At 43.6% G+C, this 18,728-nt stretch overlaps 1 protein-coding gene across 3 annotated transcripts in view; it reads right to left on the minus strand.

Annotated features, from left to right (window-relative positions):
* Positions 1-18,728, minus strand: part of LOC132830470 (inactive tyrosine-protein kinase 7-like) — a 261,952-nt gene that overhangs the window by 159,036 nt on the left and 84,188 nt on the right. For 2 of the 3 annotated variants that reach the window (XM_060848217.1, XM_060848226.1), the window contains one exon: positions 8,536-8,638. In XM_060848217.1, the coding sequence (XP_060704200.1) occupies positions 8,536-8,638 (103 nt within the window). Of the gene's footprint in view, positions 1-8,535; positions 8,639-9,097; positions 9,141-18,728 lie in introns of those variants that run through there. The other variant, XM_060848235.1, reaches the window with a different exon arrangement.

Genomic DNA, 18,728 nt, shown 5'->3' on the forward strand with positions numbered 1-18,728 from the left:
TGCCCTGCCTGCCAATGTAGTTAAGTCAGCCACATTAGGGAGGTTTAAACAATTCTTGGATAAGCACATGGATGATGATGTGACAGTGTAGGAAGATGGGCTTACATTAATTCACAGGTTAGCGCAACATCGAGTGCAGAAGGGCCTGTTCTGCGCTGTATTGTTCTACCTTCTATGTTCGAACCAGTCTCCTACTGGAAACCTTGTCGAACACCTTACTGAAGTCCATATAGTTCACTCGGCGAAAGTGAGTACTGCAGATACTGGAGATTAGAGTCAAGAGTGTGGTGCTGAGAAAGCACTGCAGGTCAGGCAGCATCCTGATGTTTCGGACGTCAATTTTCCTGCTTCTTGGATGCTGCCTGACCTGCAGTGCTTTTCCAGCATCACACTTGACTCCATATAGAACATATGTACTATTCTGCCCTCATCAATCCTCTTTGTTACTTCTGCAAAAAACTCAATCAAGTTTGAGAGACATGATTTCCCACACACAATGCCATGTTAACTATCCCTAATTAATCCTTGCCTTTCCAAATACATGTACACACTGTCCCTCAGGAATCCCTCCAACAACTTGCCCACCACCGACGTCAGGCTTACCGGTCTATAGTTCACTAGCTATTCCTTATCATCTTTCTTAAATTGTGGCACCATGTTAGCCAACCTCCAGTCTTCCAGTACCTCACCTATGACTATTGATGACACAGATATCTCAGCAAGGGACCCAGCAATCACCTCCCTCGCTTCCCACAGAGTTCTAGGTACACCTGATCAGGTCCTGGGGAGTTAATGTCCTTAATTTATTGTAAGAACCCTTTGGATCTCCTTAATCCTATTTGCCAAAGCTATCTCATGTTACTTTTTTGCCCTCCTGATTCCCCTCTTAAGCATAGTCCGACTGCCTTTACACTCTAAGTATTCACTCGATCTATCTTGTCTATACATGACATCTACTTCCTTCTTTTTCTTAACCAAACCCTCACTTTTTTTTCTCATCCAGCATTCCCTTTTACCCTAACAACAAAATACTGTCTCTGGATTCTCGTTATCTTATTTCTGAAGGCTTCCCATTTTTCAGCCATCCCTTTACCTGTGAACATCTGATCCCAATCAGCTTTTGAAAGTTATTGCCTAATACTATCAAAATTAGCCTTTCTCCAATTTTGAACGTCAACTTTTAGATCTGGTCTATCCTTTTCCATCACTATTTTAAAACTACTAGAATTATGATTGCTGGTCCCAAAGTGCTCCCCCACATTTCAGTCACCTGCCCTGTCTTATTTCCCAAGAATAGGTCAAGTTTTGCACCTTTTCTAGTAGGTACATCCACATACTGAATCAGAAAATTTTCTTGTACACTCAAATTCCCCTCCATCTAAACCCTTAAAACTATGGTAGTCCCAGTATTTGTTTGGAAAGTTGAAATCCCCTACCATAACCACTCTATTATTCTTACAGATAATAGAGATCTCCTTACAAATTTATTTCTCAAATTCCCACTGACTATTAGGGGGTCTATAACATAATCCCAATAAGGTGATCATCCCTTTATTTGTCATTCCACCCAAATAACTTTCCTGGATGTATTTCCAGGAATATCTTCCCTCAGTACACCTGTAATGCTATCCCTTATCAAAAACGTTACAACCCCTCCTCTCTTGCCTCCCTTTCTGTCCTTCCTATAGCATTTGTATCCTGGAACATTAAGCTGCTAGTCCTGCCCATCTCTGAGCCACGTTTCTGTAATTGCTATGATATCCCAGTCCCGGTTTCTAACCATGCCCTGAGTTCATCTACCTTCCCTGTTAGGTCTCTTGTATTGAAAGAAATGCAGTTTGATTTATCAGTCCTACATTGTTCTCTACTTTGTCCCTGCCTGCCCTGACTGTTTGACTCGCTTCTGTTCTCAACCGTACCAGTCTCAGATTGTTAAAAATCACACAACACCAGGCTATAGTCCAACAGTTTTAATTGAAAGCACTAGTTTCTGGAGCATTGCTCCTTCATCAAGTGGTTGTCAGTAGCACTCCGAAAGCTAGTGCTTCCAATTAAACCTGCTGGACTATAACCTGGTGTTGTGTGATTTTTAACTTTGTACACCCCAGTTCAACGCCAGCATCTCCAAATCAGTCTCAGATTGATCTCTTTCCTCAGTCTCTCCCTGGGTTACACCTCCACCAGCATCCCCCCTGCCTCACCTTACTAGTTTAAATCCTCCCAAGCAATTCTTGCAAATCTCCTTGCCAGTATATTAGTCCCAATTCAGGAGCAATCCGTCCTTCTTATACAGGTCGTTTCTACTCCAGACGATTCCAATGATCCAAAAATGTCAATCCTTCTCCCATACATCAGCTCCTCAACCATGCATTCATCTGCTCTGCCTATTCCTACCCTCACTAGCTCATAGCACCAGCAGTAATCCACATATTACTACTCTCAAGAACTTCCTTTTTAAATCCCTCCCTAACACTCTATTCTCCCTTCAGAATCTCATTCTTTCCCTTCCCATGTCTTTGGTACCAATGCGTACAATGAGCTCCTGAAGGGCCCTCTTCCCCCTTGAGAACATTCTGCACCCTCCGAGACATCCTTGATCCTGGCATTAGGGAGGCAACACACCATTCTGATTTTTCACTGCTGGCCACAGAAATGTGTCTGTGCCCCCAACACAATCGATCTCTTGGAACTCAACGTACCCCTCACTGCATTGGAGCCAGTCTCAATATCAGAAACTTGGCTGTTCGTGCTACATTCCCCTGAGAATCCATCACACCCATATTTTTCAAAACAGCATATTTGTTTGAAATGGGAATAGCCACAGAAGACTCCTGCACTACCTGCCTACCTCTCTTACCTCTCCTAGAGTTAACCCATCCACGTGACTATATCTACAACTTTTCTCCCTTCCTCTAACTGCCATCCATCACACCCCCTTGCTCGCGTAAATTCCTTATTGCCTCTAACCGTCACTCCAACCAATCCATTCGATCTGAAGCAATATCATTTATTGCAGATATAATCCTCAGTAACACGTAAACTCTCTCAAAACTCCCACATCGAACAAGAAGAGCATATTACTCTACTAAGGGCCATTTTTGCTTCTTCCAATCTTCTTCAAAAAAAAGCAGCAGCCTATTACAGCTAGAAATGTTTCCTATCCTCCACCTTGGATTACCCAAAATCCCCTCTTGAACAAGGGGACAACATTTGCTATCTTCCTATAGACAATGATGACATAAAGATCAAAGGCTCTGTAATCTCCTCCCTAGCTTCCCAGAGAATCCTCGGATAAATCCCATCTGGCCCAGGCAACTTACCTATTTCTACATTTTCCAGAACTGCTAACACCTCCTCCTTATGAACCTCAATCCCATCCAGTCTAATAGCCTGTATCTCAGTATTCTCCTCGACAACATTGTCTTTTTCCAGTGTGAATGCAGATGAAAAATATTCATTTAACGCTTCTATCTCCTCAGACTCCCAATATAACTTCCATCTTGATCCTACCTGCCAACAATTTCTCATGTCCCCTCCTGGCTCTTCTTAGCCTTCCTTTAGGTACTTCCTGGCTAACTTATAACTCTCAAGCGCCTTGACTGAACCTTCACGTCTCAACTTTACATTAGCCTCCTTGTTCCTCTTGACAAGAGATTCAATAGCTTTAACCACACTTCCCTCACTCAACTAACTTTTCCCTGCCTGACAGTTACATATTTATCATGGACACACAGTGGCTATTATTTGAACTAGCTCCACATTTCAATTTTGCATAACCTCTGCAGTTTTCTTTCCCATTCCAATGCATCCTAAATCTTGCCAAATCGCATCATGATTGCCTTCCCCCAGCCATAGCTCTTGCCCTGCAGTATATACCTATCCCTTTCCATCACTAAAGTAAACGTAACTGAATTGCGGTCACTGTCACCAAAGTGGTCACCTACCTCCAGATCTAACACCTGGCCTGGTTCATTACCCATTACCATCAGTCGGCTGAATGCCTGGTTTGCAATTCACAGTGATGCCAAAATGTGGGTTCAATTCCTGCTGAGGCTACCATAGTAACAGAGGTTACCATGAAGGATTTTCCTTCCCATCTCATTTGAGGTGAGGACTCTAAGGTTAAACTACTACCAGTCACCTCACTCTAATGAGGGAATAACCCTGTGGTCTGGTAAGACTGAGACAAATTTTACCTTTACAATGTTCTAACATCAACTGCCAAACTGACAGTTGCAGAAACCTTGATTATTTTACTTTTCTCAAATTTGATTTGAACTGAGTTGAAACTAAACTTGGACTTTTGAGCAGCAGCTTGATTTGTAAAGGAAGTGAGAACAAAAACTGATGTGCATGGGAGCTCATCGCAAGAGAGAGAATTCTGAGCTTGATTGCTGTCCCTGGAAAACTGCTGACTTTTTTTTGGCATGGAGATGTGTTGCACAGGGACTGGGAGCTGGTTAAACATTGAATGAATCAATCAAGGACATAAATGGTGCTAGCCAGCTAAATAGAGCACTTTGGAAAAGAAAGAAACCAGTGTTTGAACTGGTTGAGTCTGTGTTTTGGGCAGAAGATTGTGTGCATGGAAGCTGCTAGATTGTAAGTTGTTGAGTTTATTCTCTAGTTTCACATCTTTCCAAAGAATTGTTGACAGTTTTGAGGAAAGGATCCCAATCTGTAAGACATAAGTAAAGTCTCCAGCAGTCTGCAAAAGATGCTTGCATGAATCAGTGACTTCAGAATTCAAGCAAGATAAAATCCTACGTTTCTGGAATATATTGTATTGTTCAAGGATTTCTGAAGGTCTTGTAGCTATAATGAAATTGCTGAATTGGTAAATTACAATTCTTTGTTTTTCTTTTAATACGTCCCTCAACTGCATCTGCCTGTCCATCCAAGAGATGGAGGGTGGTGTTTAAAGAAGTCTGGGCTTCGGTCGTAGATATTAAAGGTGATTGCCTGGATGTTTACCAGTATTCTGCTAGTTACATTATAAAACAAAAAAAAACTTATCGATTTAATAGTTAAGTACAAATTTAGTGTTTGATATCTGTTGGGGTGGACCTGAAATCAAAATTCTAAACTCGGGGCTGGTGGGGGCTAATTTCAATTAGATCAGATATGATATGGCTATAGTGGACTAAGAACAGTAAATTTCAAGTACATCTGTCTCAGGTAACATTCAAGATGGAAATATAGAACGTACAAAGCCATAAGGTGAGAATAAAGACAAAGGATGGGACCATCAAATTCTGTGAACCCTGGATATGAAGGGGTACAGCATTGGTTTAAGAGAAAAGGATAGGCTTATGGCAGATACAGGGAGCTCAAAACAGAAGTCTGCAGAATATAGAACGTGCAAGAGGGTACTTATAAAAAGATCAGGAGTGCTAAAAAGGGATATGAAAAGATGCTGGCAGGCAAAATAAAGGAAAATCCCAAGATGTTTTACAGGTCCATCACGGCAAACAATGTGGAAAAGAGTAGAGCACATTAAGGAAGACAGCGGTAATTTGTGGAGCCAGAGGATGTCGGTAATGTTCTGAATGATACTTTCAGAGTTATGGTTCATTAGTGAGATGGACGATATGGGTACAGAAATCAGAGAGAAGATCTGTAATACAGTTTTAAAAGTTAGCATAGGAGGAGGCTTGGAGTGGTCTGGCAACTGAGAATGAAATTAAAATGAAACTCAGATGAAATTTAACCCAGGTTGTTGACTGAGACAAAGGAGGAAATCGCAGGGGCCCTAGAAACATTTCAATTCCTCCCTGGTCACAGTGTTTTGCAAGCTTGGAGGACAGGCAATTCAGAAGGGGGCAAGGGATAAACCAGGAAATTACATGACAGTCAGTCTAATTTCACTGGTGGGAAACTATTGGAAGGAATTCTGAGAGCCTGAATTAGTCTGTATTTGAAGAGATAGGGATTAATCAAGAACAATCAGCATTGTTTTGTTCAGGGAGGTTATACCTGACCAATTTGTTTGGATTCTTTGAAGAAGTGACCAGATGAGGGTAATATTTTTGATGTCATCTACTGTGTGACAATGCTGTCACTAAGAGGTTATTGTGTCTCGGGTTTTTTTGAAGAGAGGTTGGCAAGCAGAAGTGTCAAGCTTGCGACTGAAGACGATTGAGTAAGCAACAAGGAAGACCTTCTTTTTATATATAAAAGCAGCCGGAATAGCCGTGGCCAGCTCACTCAGATCCAGATGTCTGGGTTTTGGTTTGGTCAAAAGCTTCAGTGAATATCTCCTGGTTGTTACTTGCTGAATTATCTGTTGATGTCTTTGTCTCTTGGATTGGCAAACTGCATGTGAGAATCTGTGTCTGAATTTTCCTTTTTTGCCAAAGGGTGTGTTGACGGGATGTTACTATATTGGAACGGTTAATTACTAATAGTTATTATATCTATTATTCTGTTAAATTTCCAAAAGAGTTGTTATTCTAAATACCTCTTTCTTTGGCTGTATTTTAACTAAGGTGTTTAAATAAATTGTTCTTTAAGTCTCTCATCTGTTAGAATGAAACAATCCAGGTCTTTTTCAATATATAATTACAGTTACATCACACTGTAAACTTTTGCTATAAATTCTGTGTCTTACAATCTTATACTCCACAATCACCTGATGAAGGAGCAGCTCTCTGAAAGCCAGTGCTTCCAATTAAACCTGTTGGACTATAACCTGGTGTTTTGTGATTTTTAACTTTGTACACCCCAATCCAACACCGGCATCTCCAAATTTGACTAATTTGCTAGAATTCTTTGAAATAGTAACAAACCATCTCGATTATGGGAATCCTCTGGATGTCATATAGGAGTATCTGGACTTCAGGATGGCATTTGATAAGTTGTAGCATAGAGTCAGAGTCATACAGCATAGAAAAACTCCTTTTGGCCCTACTCATCCATGCCAACCAGGTTTTCTTAATTCTTTGCTACCTTCCCCCACCCTCCTCTCTGACCTATCACCTCCATCCCCACCCCCATTCACCTATTGTACTCTATGCTACTTTCGCCCCACCCCCATCCACCCTCTCATTTATCTCTCCACTCTGCAGGCATCTTGCCTCCATTCCTGATGAAGAGCTTTTGCCAGAAACGTCGATTTTCCTGCTCCTCGGATGCTGCCTGACCTGCTATGCTTTTCCAGCACCACTCTAATCTAGACTCTGGTTTCCAGCATCTGCAGTCCTTGTTTTTACCCAACAGAAAACAGAGTCAGGATAAGTGGCTCTTTTTCTAGTTGGCGCAATGTAATTATCGGGTGCTTAGGGTTTGGACCTCAAGCCCCAACTGTTTACAATTTACACTTATAACTTGAATATAAGGTAATTTGCAAGTGACATTAAAGTGGCTCAGGGTGATTCCTGATCTGGAGGGATTGTTTTAGGAGTAAAAGATTAATAGTTTGGAACTCTACTCATTGGAGTTAAGAAGAATGAAAAGTGACCTCCTTCAATCATATGGAATTCTTAAGGGGCTTCATAGGTAGATGTTTCCTTTCATGGAAGAGTCTAGACCTGGGAACGGGAAGTCCAGAACTACAGGGCATAGGTTTAGGGTGAGAGGGGAAAGATATGAAAGAGATCTTAGGGGCAACTTTTTCACGCAGAGGATAGTACGTGTATGGAATGAGCTGCCAGAGGATATGGTGGAGGCTGGTACAATTGCAACATTTAAGAGGCATTTGGATGGGTATATGAATAGGAAGGGTTTGGAGGGATATGAGCCGGGTGCTGCCAGGTTGGACTAGATTGGGTTGGGATATCTGGTCAGTGTGGACAGGTTGGACCAAAGGGTCTGTTTCCATGCTGTACATCTTTATGACTCTAATCAGAGAGCATCATCTCAGAATAAACAGCACCAATTTCAGACTGAGTTGAGGTGGAATTTCTTCTGAGTTGAATATCATTGAAACTCTTTATCACAGAGAGCTGTAGATAGGAGAATCGGGAGTTATGGGAAAGGGCAGGAAAACAGATGTTTGGAACATCAGATTAGTTATGATCCTACTGAATGGCAGCACGACTTCTAAAGGCTTCAGCTGTTCCTATTTCTTACAGCTTTAATGATACATAGAAAGAAAAAAATTTTACAGCATAAACTGATGATAAAATGAGTGATATTACAGTTTTGAAGAACTTCAGCTGATAAGCAATGACCAAATTTGAAGGCCACTATGGCGAGGAAGTAACTTGCAATATTACATTAAACATTACTCAGAGTTTTACTATTGTAACTTCACTTGTCAGATGTTTGAATGCTGCTGTGAAAATTAATCCCTATTTTAGGGCTAACAATGGCCAATTTACATTTGTTTAAACCTGTTAAGGTAACTGTCTGTAGTTGATAAAAATAGCAATGTTAAACCACCACCAGTCAGCTCATCCTAATGAGAGTGCAGCCCAATGATCCACTAGAATTGATCTTCCACTTGAAAATACTGGATTCTTACCCAAATATAGTTTTGTTGCCTATACTACATCAGAACCATTGGAACTATAGCAAAAATTCTAATTCTCTTACCGGGGGTGTCCATCGATATTACAGCGTAGAGTAACTGGAGCAGATGTCTGTATCTCAGACACACTGGGTGGATCTTTTAAAATTACTCCTCCAGTTTCTATCCCTGAAACAAAAAAAGTATAATTTAATGAATACAAAAGATTAAACTGAATCATCTCAAAGACTTTCTCCAAGTCACTCGATAATCAATGGACCCCTCCTGTAGTGTCTTGCATTGCAATCTGACAATTGATTTACAGTGTGTCCTTAGTCAGCAGATGCCCTCATTCCAGTAATCCACCACACAATGGACTCCAGATCAGTTATTGATTTGGATGATGATCTAATTTTTAATTTTGATTCACAAACATAAGTTAAACTTCAAACCGAAAAAACCAAAACTCTACTTTTACATCAGATTTACTGCCATAGCAGAGTTCAGGCAAGGTCATTTGGATAGGAACATACACACTTGCAATCTAAAACCATTAACTGGAGACAATATCAAACTGAATAAATGTTTAGTGTAAGGAGATAAGATCATATGAAGTTATTTTTAGAGTGCATTTCAATGTAGACTAACCTTTCATTGTCTCTGTCTGGTCCATCCTAACGAAGAGAAAAATGCCTTGCTGTTATGAACAAGAAATATTTTGTGAAATAAGCAATTTCTAAACCTCCATTTTTCTTTTCTCAGAAATTAAACAATTAGTTCAAACCACTTAATGAGAAATCTGCAGTCATCCCATCTCCACTAAGTTGGTCAGTGAAGTACTCTGTTGCTACATGAGATCATTCTCGAAAGAAGTGGAAAGTAAGCCAACTTTGACTGACAATTATTTTAGGCTTATTTTAAACCAGTTCTTTAATTAGGTCTTTTCAGTTGCACTTAAACATTTCTATCTTTAACCTAAAACATTTAGTCCTAAAAACAAATCATTGATATTTAACAAAAAGAAAGTCAAAGTTGAAACTCTTCAACAAACAATACTGGAGACAAGATCAATAGTTAATTTCAAAACTTAACTGAAAAACAACAACCCAGGGATTCAAGACCATAAGATGCAAAACATGACATCTGTCGGTGGGAACATGTTAGATGATATTATTAATGAAGTGATAACAGGGCACTCATAAGTTTACGGTAATTGCACAGAGGAAACAGGGTTTTGTCAAAGAGAAATCATATTGAACCATATTGAATAAAATTTATTGGAGCTCTTTGAAGAAGTAACTTGTGCTGTGACTAAAGGACAACCAGAGGATGTGTTACATGTAGATTTCCAGATTTGCATCTCTGACATTTTCTGGTTCCCCATTATTACACCCCCAGCCTCATTTCCTGTGGGGCCTGTGTTTACTTTATCGTCCTCTTTATATATTTCAAGAAGCTACCATCCATTTTCGTATTACTGAGGGGTTTTCACTCAGTTAATTTTTCTTTTATTATTTTTGCTAGCTTTTAAAACTTTCCCAGTTCTCTGGTTTACAATTAATCTGTGGCACATATTCATTTTTATTTCAATTTTATATCGTTCTTAAGTTCCTTATTTAAACCATTGTTGGTTTCTTTCTTTCCTAAATTCATTCTTCCTCACTGGAGATACATCTTTGTATCATTAATTTCTTTAAAATTTTTGTCATTATTCAAACTTTTCCTTCATAATGACTAGAATACCAATATTAGCTTCTATTTGTACAGTATCATGTTTCATCCTGAATACAATATGCATTTAAATAAATAGTCAGAAATTTTGCTTCCATAATTTTCCCCCTTTGATCCCATTTGCTGATTTCATTCTTGTTCACTCTGCTCCTTTCTTATCCCACTCTGGGTATCATTTGCCAAATACCTGATCTGTAATGCTGCCACAACCTTGAATTTTGCAAGCCTATGTATTCCCTCTCTAGAATTCTCCACCCCACTCTAATTAAGTTAAAGCCCTCTACATACAAATTGCAAGAGATACAAGGATATTAGATAACATTGATAAAAGAAAGTATATTTGATGTTGACTTTGTGTCTTAAAATAAGCACTTGAACAGTATTAAGACTGATTAACAAAACTGAGGCTTAAGAATTGGAAATTCAATATCCACTTGATTTAATAAAAAAAAGGTAGATGGAGTTTAATTTAGATAAACGTGAGGTGCTGTATTTTGGGAAAGCAAATCTTAGCAGGACTTATACACTCAATAGTAAGGTCCTAGTGTTGCTGATCAAAGAGACTTTGGAGTGCAGGTTCATAGCTCCTTGAAAGTGGAGTCGCAGGTAGATAGGATAGTGAAGGCGGTGTTTGGTATGCTTTCCTTTATCAGTCAGAGTATTGAGTACAGGAGGTGGGACGTCATGTTGGGGCTGTACAGGACATTGGTTGGGCCAATTCTGGAATATTGCGTGCAATTTTGATCTCCTTCATATTGGAAAGTTAGAACAAAGAAAATTTACAGCCCAGGAACAGGCCCTTTGGCCCTCCAAACCTGAGCCGATCCAAATGTACTGTCTAAACCTGTCGGTCAATTCCTAAGCATCTGTATCCCTCTATTCACCACCTACTCATGCATTTGTCCAGACACATCTTAAATGAATCTACCGTGCCTGCCTCCACCACCTCTGCTTACAACACGTTCCAAACGCCCACCGCCCTCGGTGTGAAGTACTTACCACGTGTATCCCCCTTAGACTTTCCACTTCTCACCTTGTTGTCAAACTTGAAAGGGTTTAGAAAAGATTTACGAGCATGTTGCCAGGATTGGAGGATTTGAGCTATGGGGAGAGGCTGAATAAGCTAGTGCTGTTTTCCCTGGAGCATCTGAGGCTGAGGGGTGACCTTATAGAGATTTATAAATTCATGAGGTGCAAGGATAGGATAATTGGACAAAGACTTTTCCCTGGGGTGGGGGAGTCCTGAACTAGAGAGCATAGGTTTACGGTGAGAGGGGAAAGATATAAAAGAGACCTAAGGGGCAACGTTTTCGCACACAGGATGGTGTGTGTATGGAATGAGCTGGCAGAGGAAGTGGTGGTGACTAGTGCAATTGCAACATTTAAAAGGCATCTGGATGGGTATATGAATAGGAAGGGTTTGGAGGGATATGGGCCAAGTGCTGGCAGGTGGGACTAGATTGGATTGGAATATCTGGTCGGTATGGACGAGTTGGACCGAAGGGTCTGTTTCCATGCTGTACATCTCTATGACTCAATGACACTTAATCTACCTTAAAAGAACAACTAAAAAAGAGCAGCCAGTCTTGACTAATGACTCTTTTGCCCAACAGAGTCACAGAGACGTACAGCTCAGAAACAGACGCTTCGGTCCAACTCGTCCCTGCCGACCAGATATCCCAACCTAATCTAGTCCCATTTGGTGGTGGTGGTTACTAGGAATGTGATAGGTAAGTGAAGGTTGGGGGGTGATAGGTTGGACAGGAGGGATAGGTGGGAAGGAAGATGGACAGGTCAAGAGGGTGGTGCTAAGTTGGAGGCTTGGGACTGGAATAAGGTGGCTGGGGTGTGAAATGAGGAAACTGGTGAAATCCACATTGATTTCATGTGGTTGGCAGGGTCGCAAGGTGGAAGATGAAGTGTTCCTCCTCCAGGGCGGTTAGGGTTTGGCAATAGAAGCAGCCCAGGATCTGCACATCTTTGGTGGAATGGGAGGGGAAGTTAAAAGTGCTCAGCTACAGGATGGTTGTTTGGTGCAGGTAGCCCAGAGATGTTCTCTGAAACAATCCACAAGATGGTATCTCATTTCCCTGATGTACAGGAGACCACATCAGGTGTAACGGATGTAGTAGATGACGTGTGTGGAAGTACATAACACCTCAGCAAAGGCCTCACCTTCATCCTAATACGCTCCTGGATTAATGAGTTTGACTTATGCGCAACCTTGAACATTTCTTCCACAGCCTCCACCTCCAGACCCAGTTTTTCCATCAAGAATCTCGCCCACACTCCAAGGACCCCTTCTCCCACCTCCAACACAGCCCAGTGATGGTCTGTTACCTGCCCTTGATCTCTTCATATCCAACAGCCACCATGACATAGACTGCCTCAATCTGTCCACCCACCTCACCCACTCCAACCTCTCACCCTTGCAACACGCAGCTTTCCACTCCATCCGCTCCAACCCATCACCATCAAACCAGCAGACAAAATGGGGGGACAGGGGTAGTTTGGTGCACCAACCTCGACACTGCTGAAGCCAGGCACCAACTTGCAGATGCCCCTCGACCACAACCTCCCCTCCATCACCAAACCATCATCTCCCAGACCATACACAACCTCATCACCTCTGGGGATCTTCCATTCACAGCCTCAAACCTGAGTCCGAGAACCCCGCACCACCAAATTCTATCTGCTACCCAAGATTCACAAACCTGACTGCCCCGGTCGACCCATTGTCTCAGCCTGCTCCTTCCCCACTGAACTGATCTCTGCATATCTTGACAGTGTCCTGACCCCCTTAGTCTAGGAACTCCCAGCTATGTTTGGGACACCACTCATGCCCTTCATCTCCTCCAAGACTTTCGCTTCCCTGGCCCCTAACGTCTTATCTTCACCATGGACCTCCAATCCCTCTACACATCTATCTGCCACAAAAAAGGCCTCCAAGCCCACAGTATCATCCTCTCAAGCCGTCCCAACCAGTATCCTTCCACTGATACCCTCATTTGCCTGGCTGAACTGGTCCTCAGCCTCAACAACTTCTCCTTCCAATCCTCCCACTTCCTCCAAACCAAAGGGGTAGCCATGGGCACCCAAATAGGGCCCAGCAATGCCTGGCTCTTCGTCAGGTACATGGAACAGCCCATCTTCCGCAGTTACACCGGCACCATTCCCCAGCTTTTCCTCCACTTCATCGATGACTGTATTGGAGCTGCCTTGTGCTCCCAAGAGGAGGGCGAACTGTTCAAATTCACCAACACCTTCCACCCCGACTTTAAATTCATCTGGAACATTTAGACACCTCCTTCCCCTTCCTGGACCTTTCCATCTCCAGTGACCAACTAAGCAAGAACATCTACTACAAACCCACCAACTCCCACAACTACCTGGACTACACTTCTTCCCACCCTGCCTCTTGTAAAAGTCCCATCCCTTATTCCCAATTCCTCTACATCTGCTCTTAGGACAACCAATTCCACCACAGAATATCTCAGACAGCTCCCTTCTTCAAAGACCGCAATTTACCCTCCCATATGTTCGACAATGCCCTTTAGCACATCTCCTCCAATTCCCACATCTCCACCTTGAACCCCAGTCCTCCAATCGCAACAAGGACAAAATACCCCCGGTCCTCACCTTCCACCCCACCAACCTCTGCAGACATCACATCATCTTCTGCTACATCTGCCACCTACAATATAGACCCCATCACTCAGGATACATTTCCCTCTCCGCATCCCGATCTGCATTTCAGAGAGATTGTTCCCTCTACAACTCCAGTGTCAGATCCACAAATCCCCCTAACCCCCAAAAGCCCACACCCAACTCCTGGCACCTTCCCCTGCCAATACAGGAAGTGCAGCAAAATCTGTGCCCACAACTCACCTACGTCCAAGGCCCTAAAGGATCCTTCCACATCCAACAGAAATTTACCTGTACTTCCACAGGTCATCTACTGTATCCATTGTACCCAACTTGGTCTCCTCTACATCTGGGAGATGGGACGCCAACTTGTGGATCATTCGAGAACATCTCTGGGACACCCACACCAACCAATTCCACCACTCCGTGGCTGAACACTTCAACTCCCCTTCCCACTCTACCAGGACATGCAGGTCATGGGCCTCCTCCATCGCCAAACCCTAACCATCCATGCCTGGAGGAAAAACGCATCATCTTCCACCTTGGGACCCTGCAACTACATGGGATCAATGTGAATTTTACCAGTTTCCTCATTTTCCCTCCACCAACCTTATTCCCGGTCCCAAGCCTTCAACTCGGCACCGCCATCTTGATCTGTCCATCTTTCCTCACACCTAACCGCTGCACCCACCTCTCCAACCCATCACTTCCCCCATCCGCCCCCACCTTCATTTACCTATGACATTCCCAGCTACCTCACCCCCCAGCCCCACCCCTCTCCCATTTATCTCGCAGCTCCCAGCCCACAAGCCTCATTCCTGATGAAGGGCGTATGCCTGGAAAGTCAATTCTCCTGCTCCTCAGATGTTGCCTGACCTGATATGCTTTTCCAGCACCACACTCTCTGATTAATGATCTGGCGTTGTTTCAATAGTCAATACTAGGACCATTCTTTGTATTAAATAGAGAAAAGTGACTTTGTAATTAGAACATAGGAGTGTCCCACATAGTGCAGGATGTGTAAATCATAAGCTTGAGCTCCCCAGATACACCTCACCTATGTCGAATATATACCCTTGGTCTAATTTCAGGCTTACTCCTACCTAAGTTTAGACACGAAAACATTTATTCATGCTTGCGTTCCAGTTTTTCCTCTTCCAGTTTTTAGACCATAAGTCATAGGAGCAGAAGTTAGGCCATTCAGCTCATCAAGTCTGCTCTGTTATCCAATCATGGCTGATAAATTTCTCAAACCCATTCTCCCCATAACCCTTGATTACCTTATTACTCAAGAACCTATCTAACTAAGTCTTAAATATACTCAATGACCTGGCCTCCACAGCCTTCTGTGGCAATGAATTCCACAGATTCACCAATGTCTGCTTGAAGACGTTTCTTCTTACCTATGTTCTGAAAGGTTTTCCCTTTACTCTAAGGCTATGCCCTCAAGTCCTAGTCTCTCCTACCAATGGAACACCTTTCCAACATCTACTCTGCCCAGGCAATTCAGTATTCTGTATGTTTCAGTTAGATCCCCTCATCCTTTTATACTCCATCAAGTATAAACCCAGAGTCCTCAAACATTCCTCATAAGTTAAGCTCTTCATTCCTGGGACCATTCTTGGGAACCTCCTCTGGATACGCTCTAAGGCCAGTATATCCTTCCTGAGATATGGAACCCAAAACTCATAATACACCAAATGTGGTCTGACCAGAGGTGCATAGAGCCTCAGAGGTACATCCATGCGTTTATATTCAAGTCTACTCTGTCCTGGCAATTCAGTACTCTGTATGTTTCAGTTAGATCCCCTCATCCTATGCTCCCTCGTAATGGAGTCAGATATTACGAGGGGGCAGGGCTTTAAATTAAGGGGAGATCGGTATAGGACAGATGTTAGGGGTAGATTCTTTACTCAGCGAGTCATGAGTTCATGGAATGGCCTGCCAGTAGCAGTGGTGGACTCTCCCTCTTTATGGGCATTTAAACGGGCATTGGATAGGCATATGGAGGATAGTGGGCTAGTGTAGGTTAGGTGGGCTTGGATCAGCGCAACATCGAGGGCCAAAGGGCCTGTACTGTGCTGTATTTTTCTATGTTCTATGTTCCTCTCAAAATAAATGCCATCATTGTATTTGCCTTCCTAACTACTGACTCAACCTGCATGTTTAGCTTGAGAGAATCCTGCACAAGAATTCCCCAGAGTCTTTGCACTTCAGACTTCTGAATTTTCTGCCAATTTAGGAAATAGTCCCAGCTCTATTCTTCCTACAAAAGTGCATGACCTCACACTATGTTGTACCCCATATGCCACTTCTTTGCCCACTCTCCTAACCTATCCAAATCCTTCTGCAGCCTCCCTGCCTCCTCAATGCCAGAATGCTCTCAGTTCCTTCATTTCTCTCAGTTGCCTTTATGTAGGCAGAGAAATAATTGCAAGATAATTCCGGGTAATTAAAAAATCAAAAGATAGTACAGATAGAGTGAGTGGATGTTGACAGGCTGAATAACAAGTCACCCATGTCACACGACTCTTATCCTATGTTATTTCAGCCATTTGGTTTGTCCCTAGCATTATCTTATTTCTGACTTTTTGTATTTCTCTCTCTGCCTTAATTAATTGGACCATAGGTCATCCCCTCACTTGCTATTCAGCTGTGAACACTTTGCACACACCATTTGACTTCATTTGAACTGTCCTTTGACACACCCAATTACTTGGAATTATCTTGCAATTATCTCTCTGTTGAGGAAAAAGCGACGACTGCAGATGCTGGAGATTAGAGTCAGAGTGTGGTGCTGGAAAAGCACAGCAGGTCAAGCAGCATCTGAGAAGCAGGAGGATTGGTGTTTCGGACATAAAAATGAGGCTTGTGGGCCGGGGGGAGGGTGCACTGAGAGATAAACAGGAGGGGGATGGTGTTTTGGGGCGGGGGGGCAGGGGGAAAGCTAGTGAAAAAGCGATAGATGAAGGTCAGGGAGAAGGTGACAGGTTGGACAGAAGGATGGAGCGGATAGATGTGAAAGAGATAGACAAGTCAGGTAGGCAGTGCCAAAGGGTGTCCCAGAGATGTTCTCTGAAATGATCCATAAGTAGAGGAGACCACATTGGGTGCAACGGACACAGTAGATGACATTGGGGGAGGTACAGGTAAATTGCTGTCAGATGTAGAAGGGTCCTTTAGGGCCTTGGACGAAGGAGAGGGAACTGGTGTGGGCACTGGTTTTGCACTTCCTGCCGTGTTTGGGGAAGATGCGGGGGTGGGGTATGGGCTGGTGGGGGGGCATGGACCTGACGAGGGAGTTGCGGAGGGAATGGCCACTCTAGAATGCTGATCAGGGTGGGGAGAGAAATATGTCTCTGGTGCGGTCCGTTTGTAGGTGGTAGAAGTGGCAGACGATGATGCGATGTATGCGGAGGTTGGTGGGGTGGAAGGTGAGGACCGGGGCGGGGGGGTTCTTTCCTTGTTGCATTGGGAGGGGTTGGGTTCAAGACCGGTGGAGCGTAAAGTGGAGGAGATGCACTGGAGGGCATCATCGACCATGTAGGAAGAGAAATTGCAAACTTGGAAGAAGGACACCATCTAGGATTTTCTAAGGTGGAATTTGTTGTCCTGGAAACAGATGCACCAGAAGCAGAGAAATTGGGAATAAGGGATGGCATTTTTACAGGAAGTAGAGTGGGAGGAGGTGTAGTCTAGGTAACTGTGGGAGTCGGTGGGCTTGTAGTAGATGTCCGTGGTTGGTCAGTCGCCGGAGATGGAGAGGTCCAGAAAGGGGAGGGAGGTGTCCAAGATGATCCAGGTGAATTTGAAGTCGGGGTGAAAGGTATTGAATTGGATGAAATGTTAAACCTCCTCATGGGAGTACAATGTAGCACCGATATAGTCATCGATGTAGTTGAGGAACAGGTGGGAAGTGGTGCTCGTGGCACTGCAGAAAATGGACTGTTTCATGTACCCAACAAAGAGGCAGGCATAGCTGGGCCCCTTGTGGGTCCCCATGGCTATCCCTTTGGTTTGGAGGAAGTGGGTAGATTGGAAGGAGAGGTTCAGCCAGGCGAATGAGGGTATCAGTGGAAGAGTACTGGTTGGGATGGTGTGAGAGGAAGAAACTGAGGGCTTACACATCCATCTGCCAGGATGAAGGCTTCCAAGCCCTCAGTTTCCTCGCACTCTCCCAATGCAACAAAGACAAAACCGCTCCCCCCCCACTCCCCGGTGCTCACCTTCCACCCCACCAACCTCCGCATACATTGCATCATCCTCCACCAGTTCCACCACCTACAAACAGACCCCACCAAAGACTTATTTCTCTTCTCACCCCTATCAGCGTTCCAGAGATGCCATTCCCTCCAAGACTCCCTCATCAGGTCCAGACACCCCACTCCTGGCATCTTCCCCTACCACCAGAGGAAGTGCAAAACCTGCGCGCACACTACTCCCTCATCTCCGTTAGAGGCTCCAAAGGATCCTTCCACATCTGACAGACAGTTACTTGTACCTCCGCCAATGTCATCTACTGTATGCATTGCACCCAATGTGGTCTCCTCTACATCGGGGAGACAGGATGCCTACTTGTGGATCTTTTCAGAGAACATCTCTGGAACATGCGCACCAAGCAACCCCATCACACCATGGCCAAGCACTTCAACTCCCCATCCCACTCCGTCAAGAACATGCAGGTCCTGGGCCTCCTCCATCGCCAAACCCTTAGCACCTGATACCTGGAGGAAGAATGCCTCCTATTCCACCTTGTGACCCTGCAACCACACAGGATCAATGGGGATTTCAACAGTTTCCTCATTTAGCCTCACCCCACATTATCCCAGTCCCAGGTCACCAACATGGCATCGCCCACCTGACCTGTCCATCACTTTTCCCATCTATTCTCTCCACCCTCCTC

This window comes from Hemiscyllium ocellatum, chromosome 3 (genome assembly GCF_020745735.1).
Source record: "Hemiscyllium ocellatum isolate sHemOce1 chromosome 3, sHemOce1.pat.X.cur, whole genome shotgun sequence".
In the NCBI taxonomy this organism is placed as follows: Eukaryota; Metazoa; Chordata; class Chondrichthyes; order Orectolobiformes; family Hemiscylliidae; genus Hemiscyllium; species Hemiscyllium ocellatum.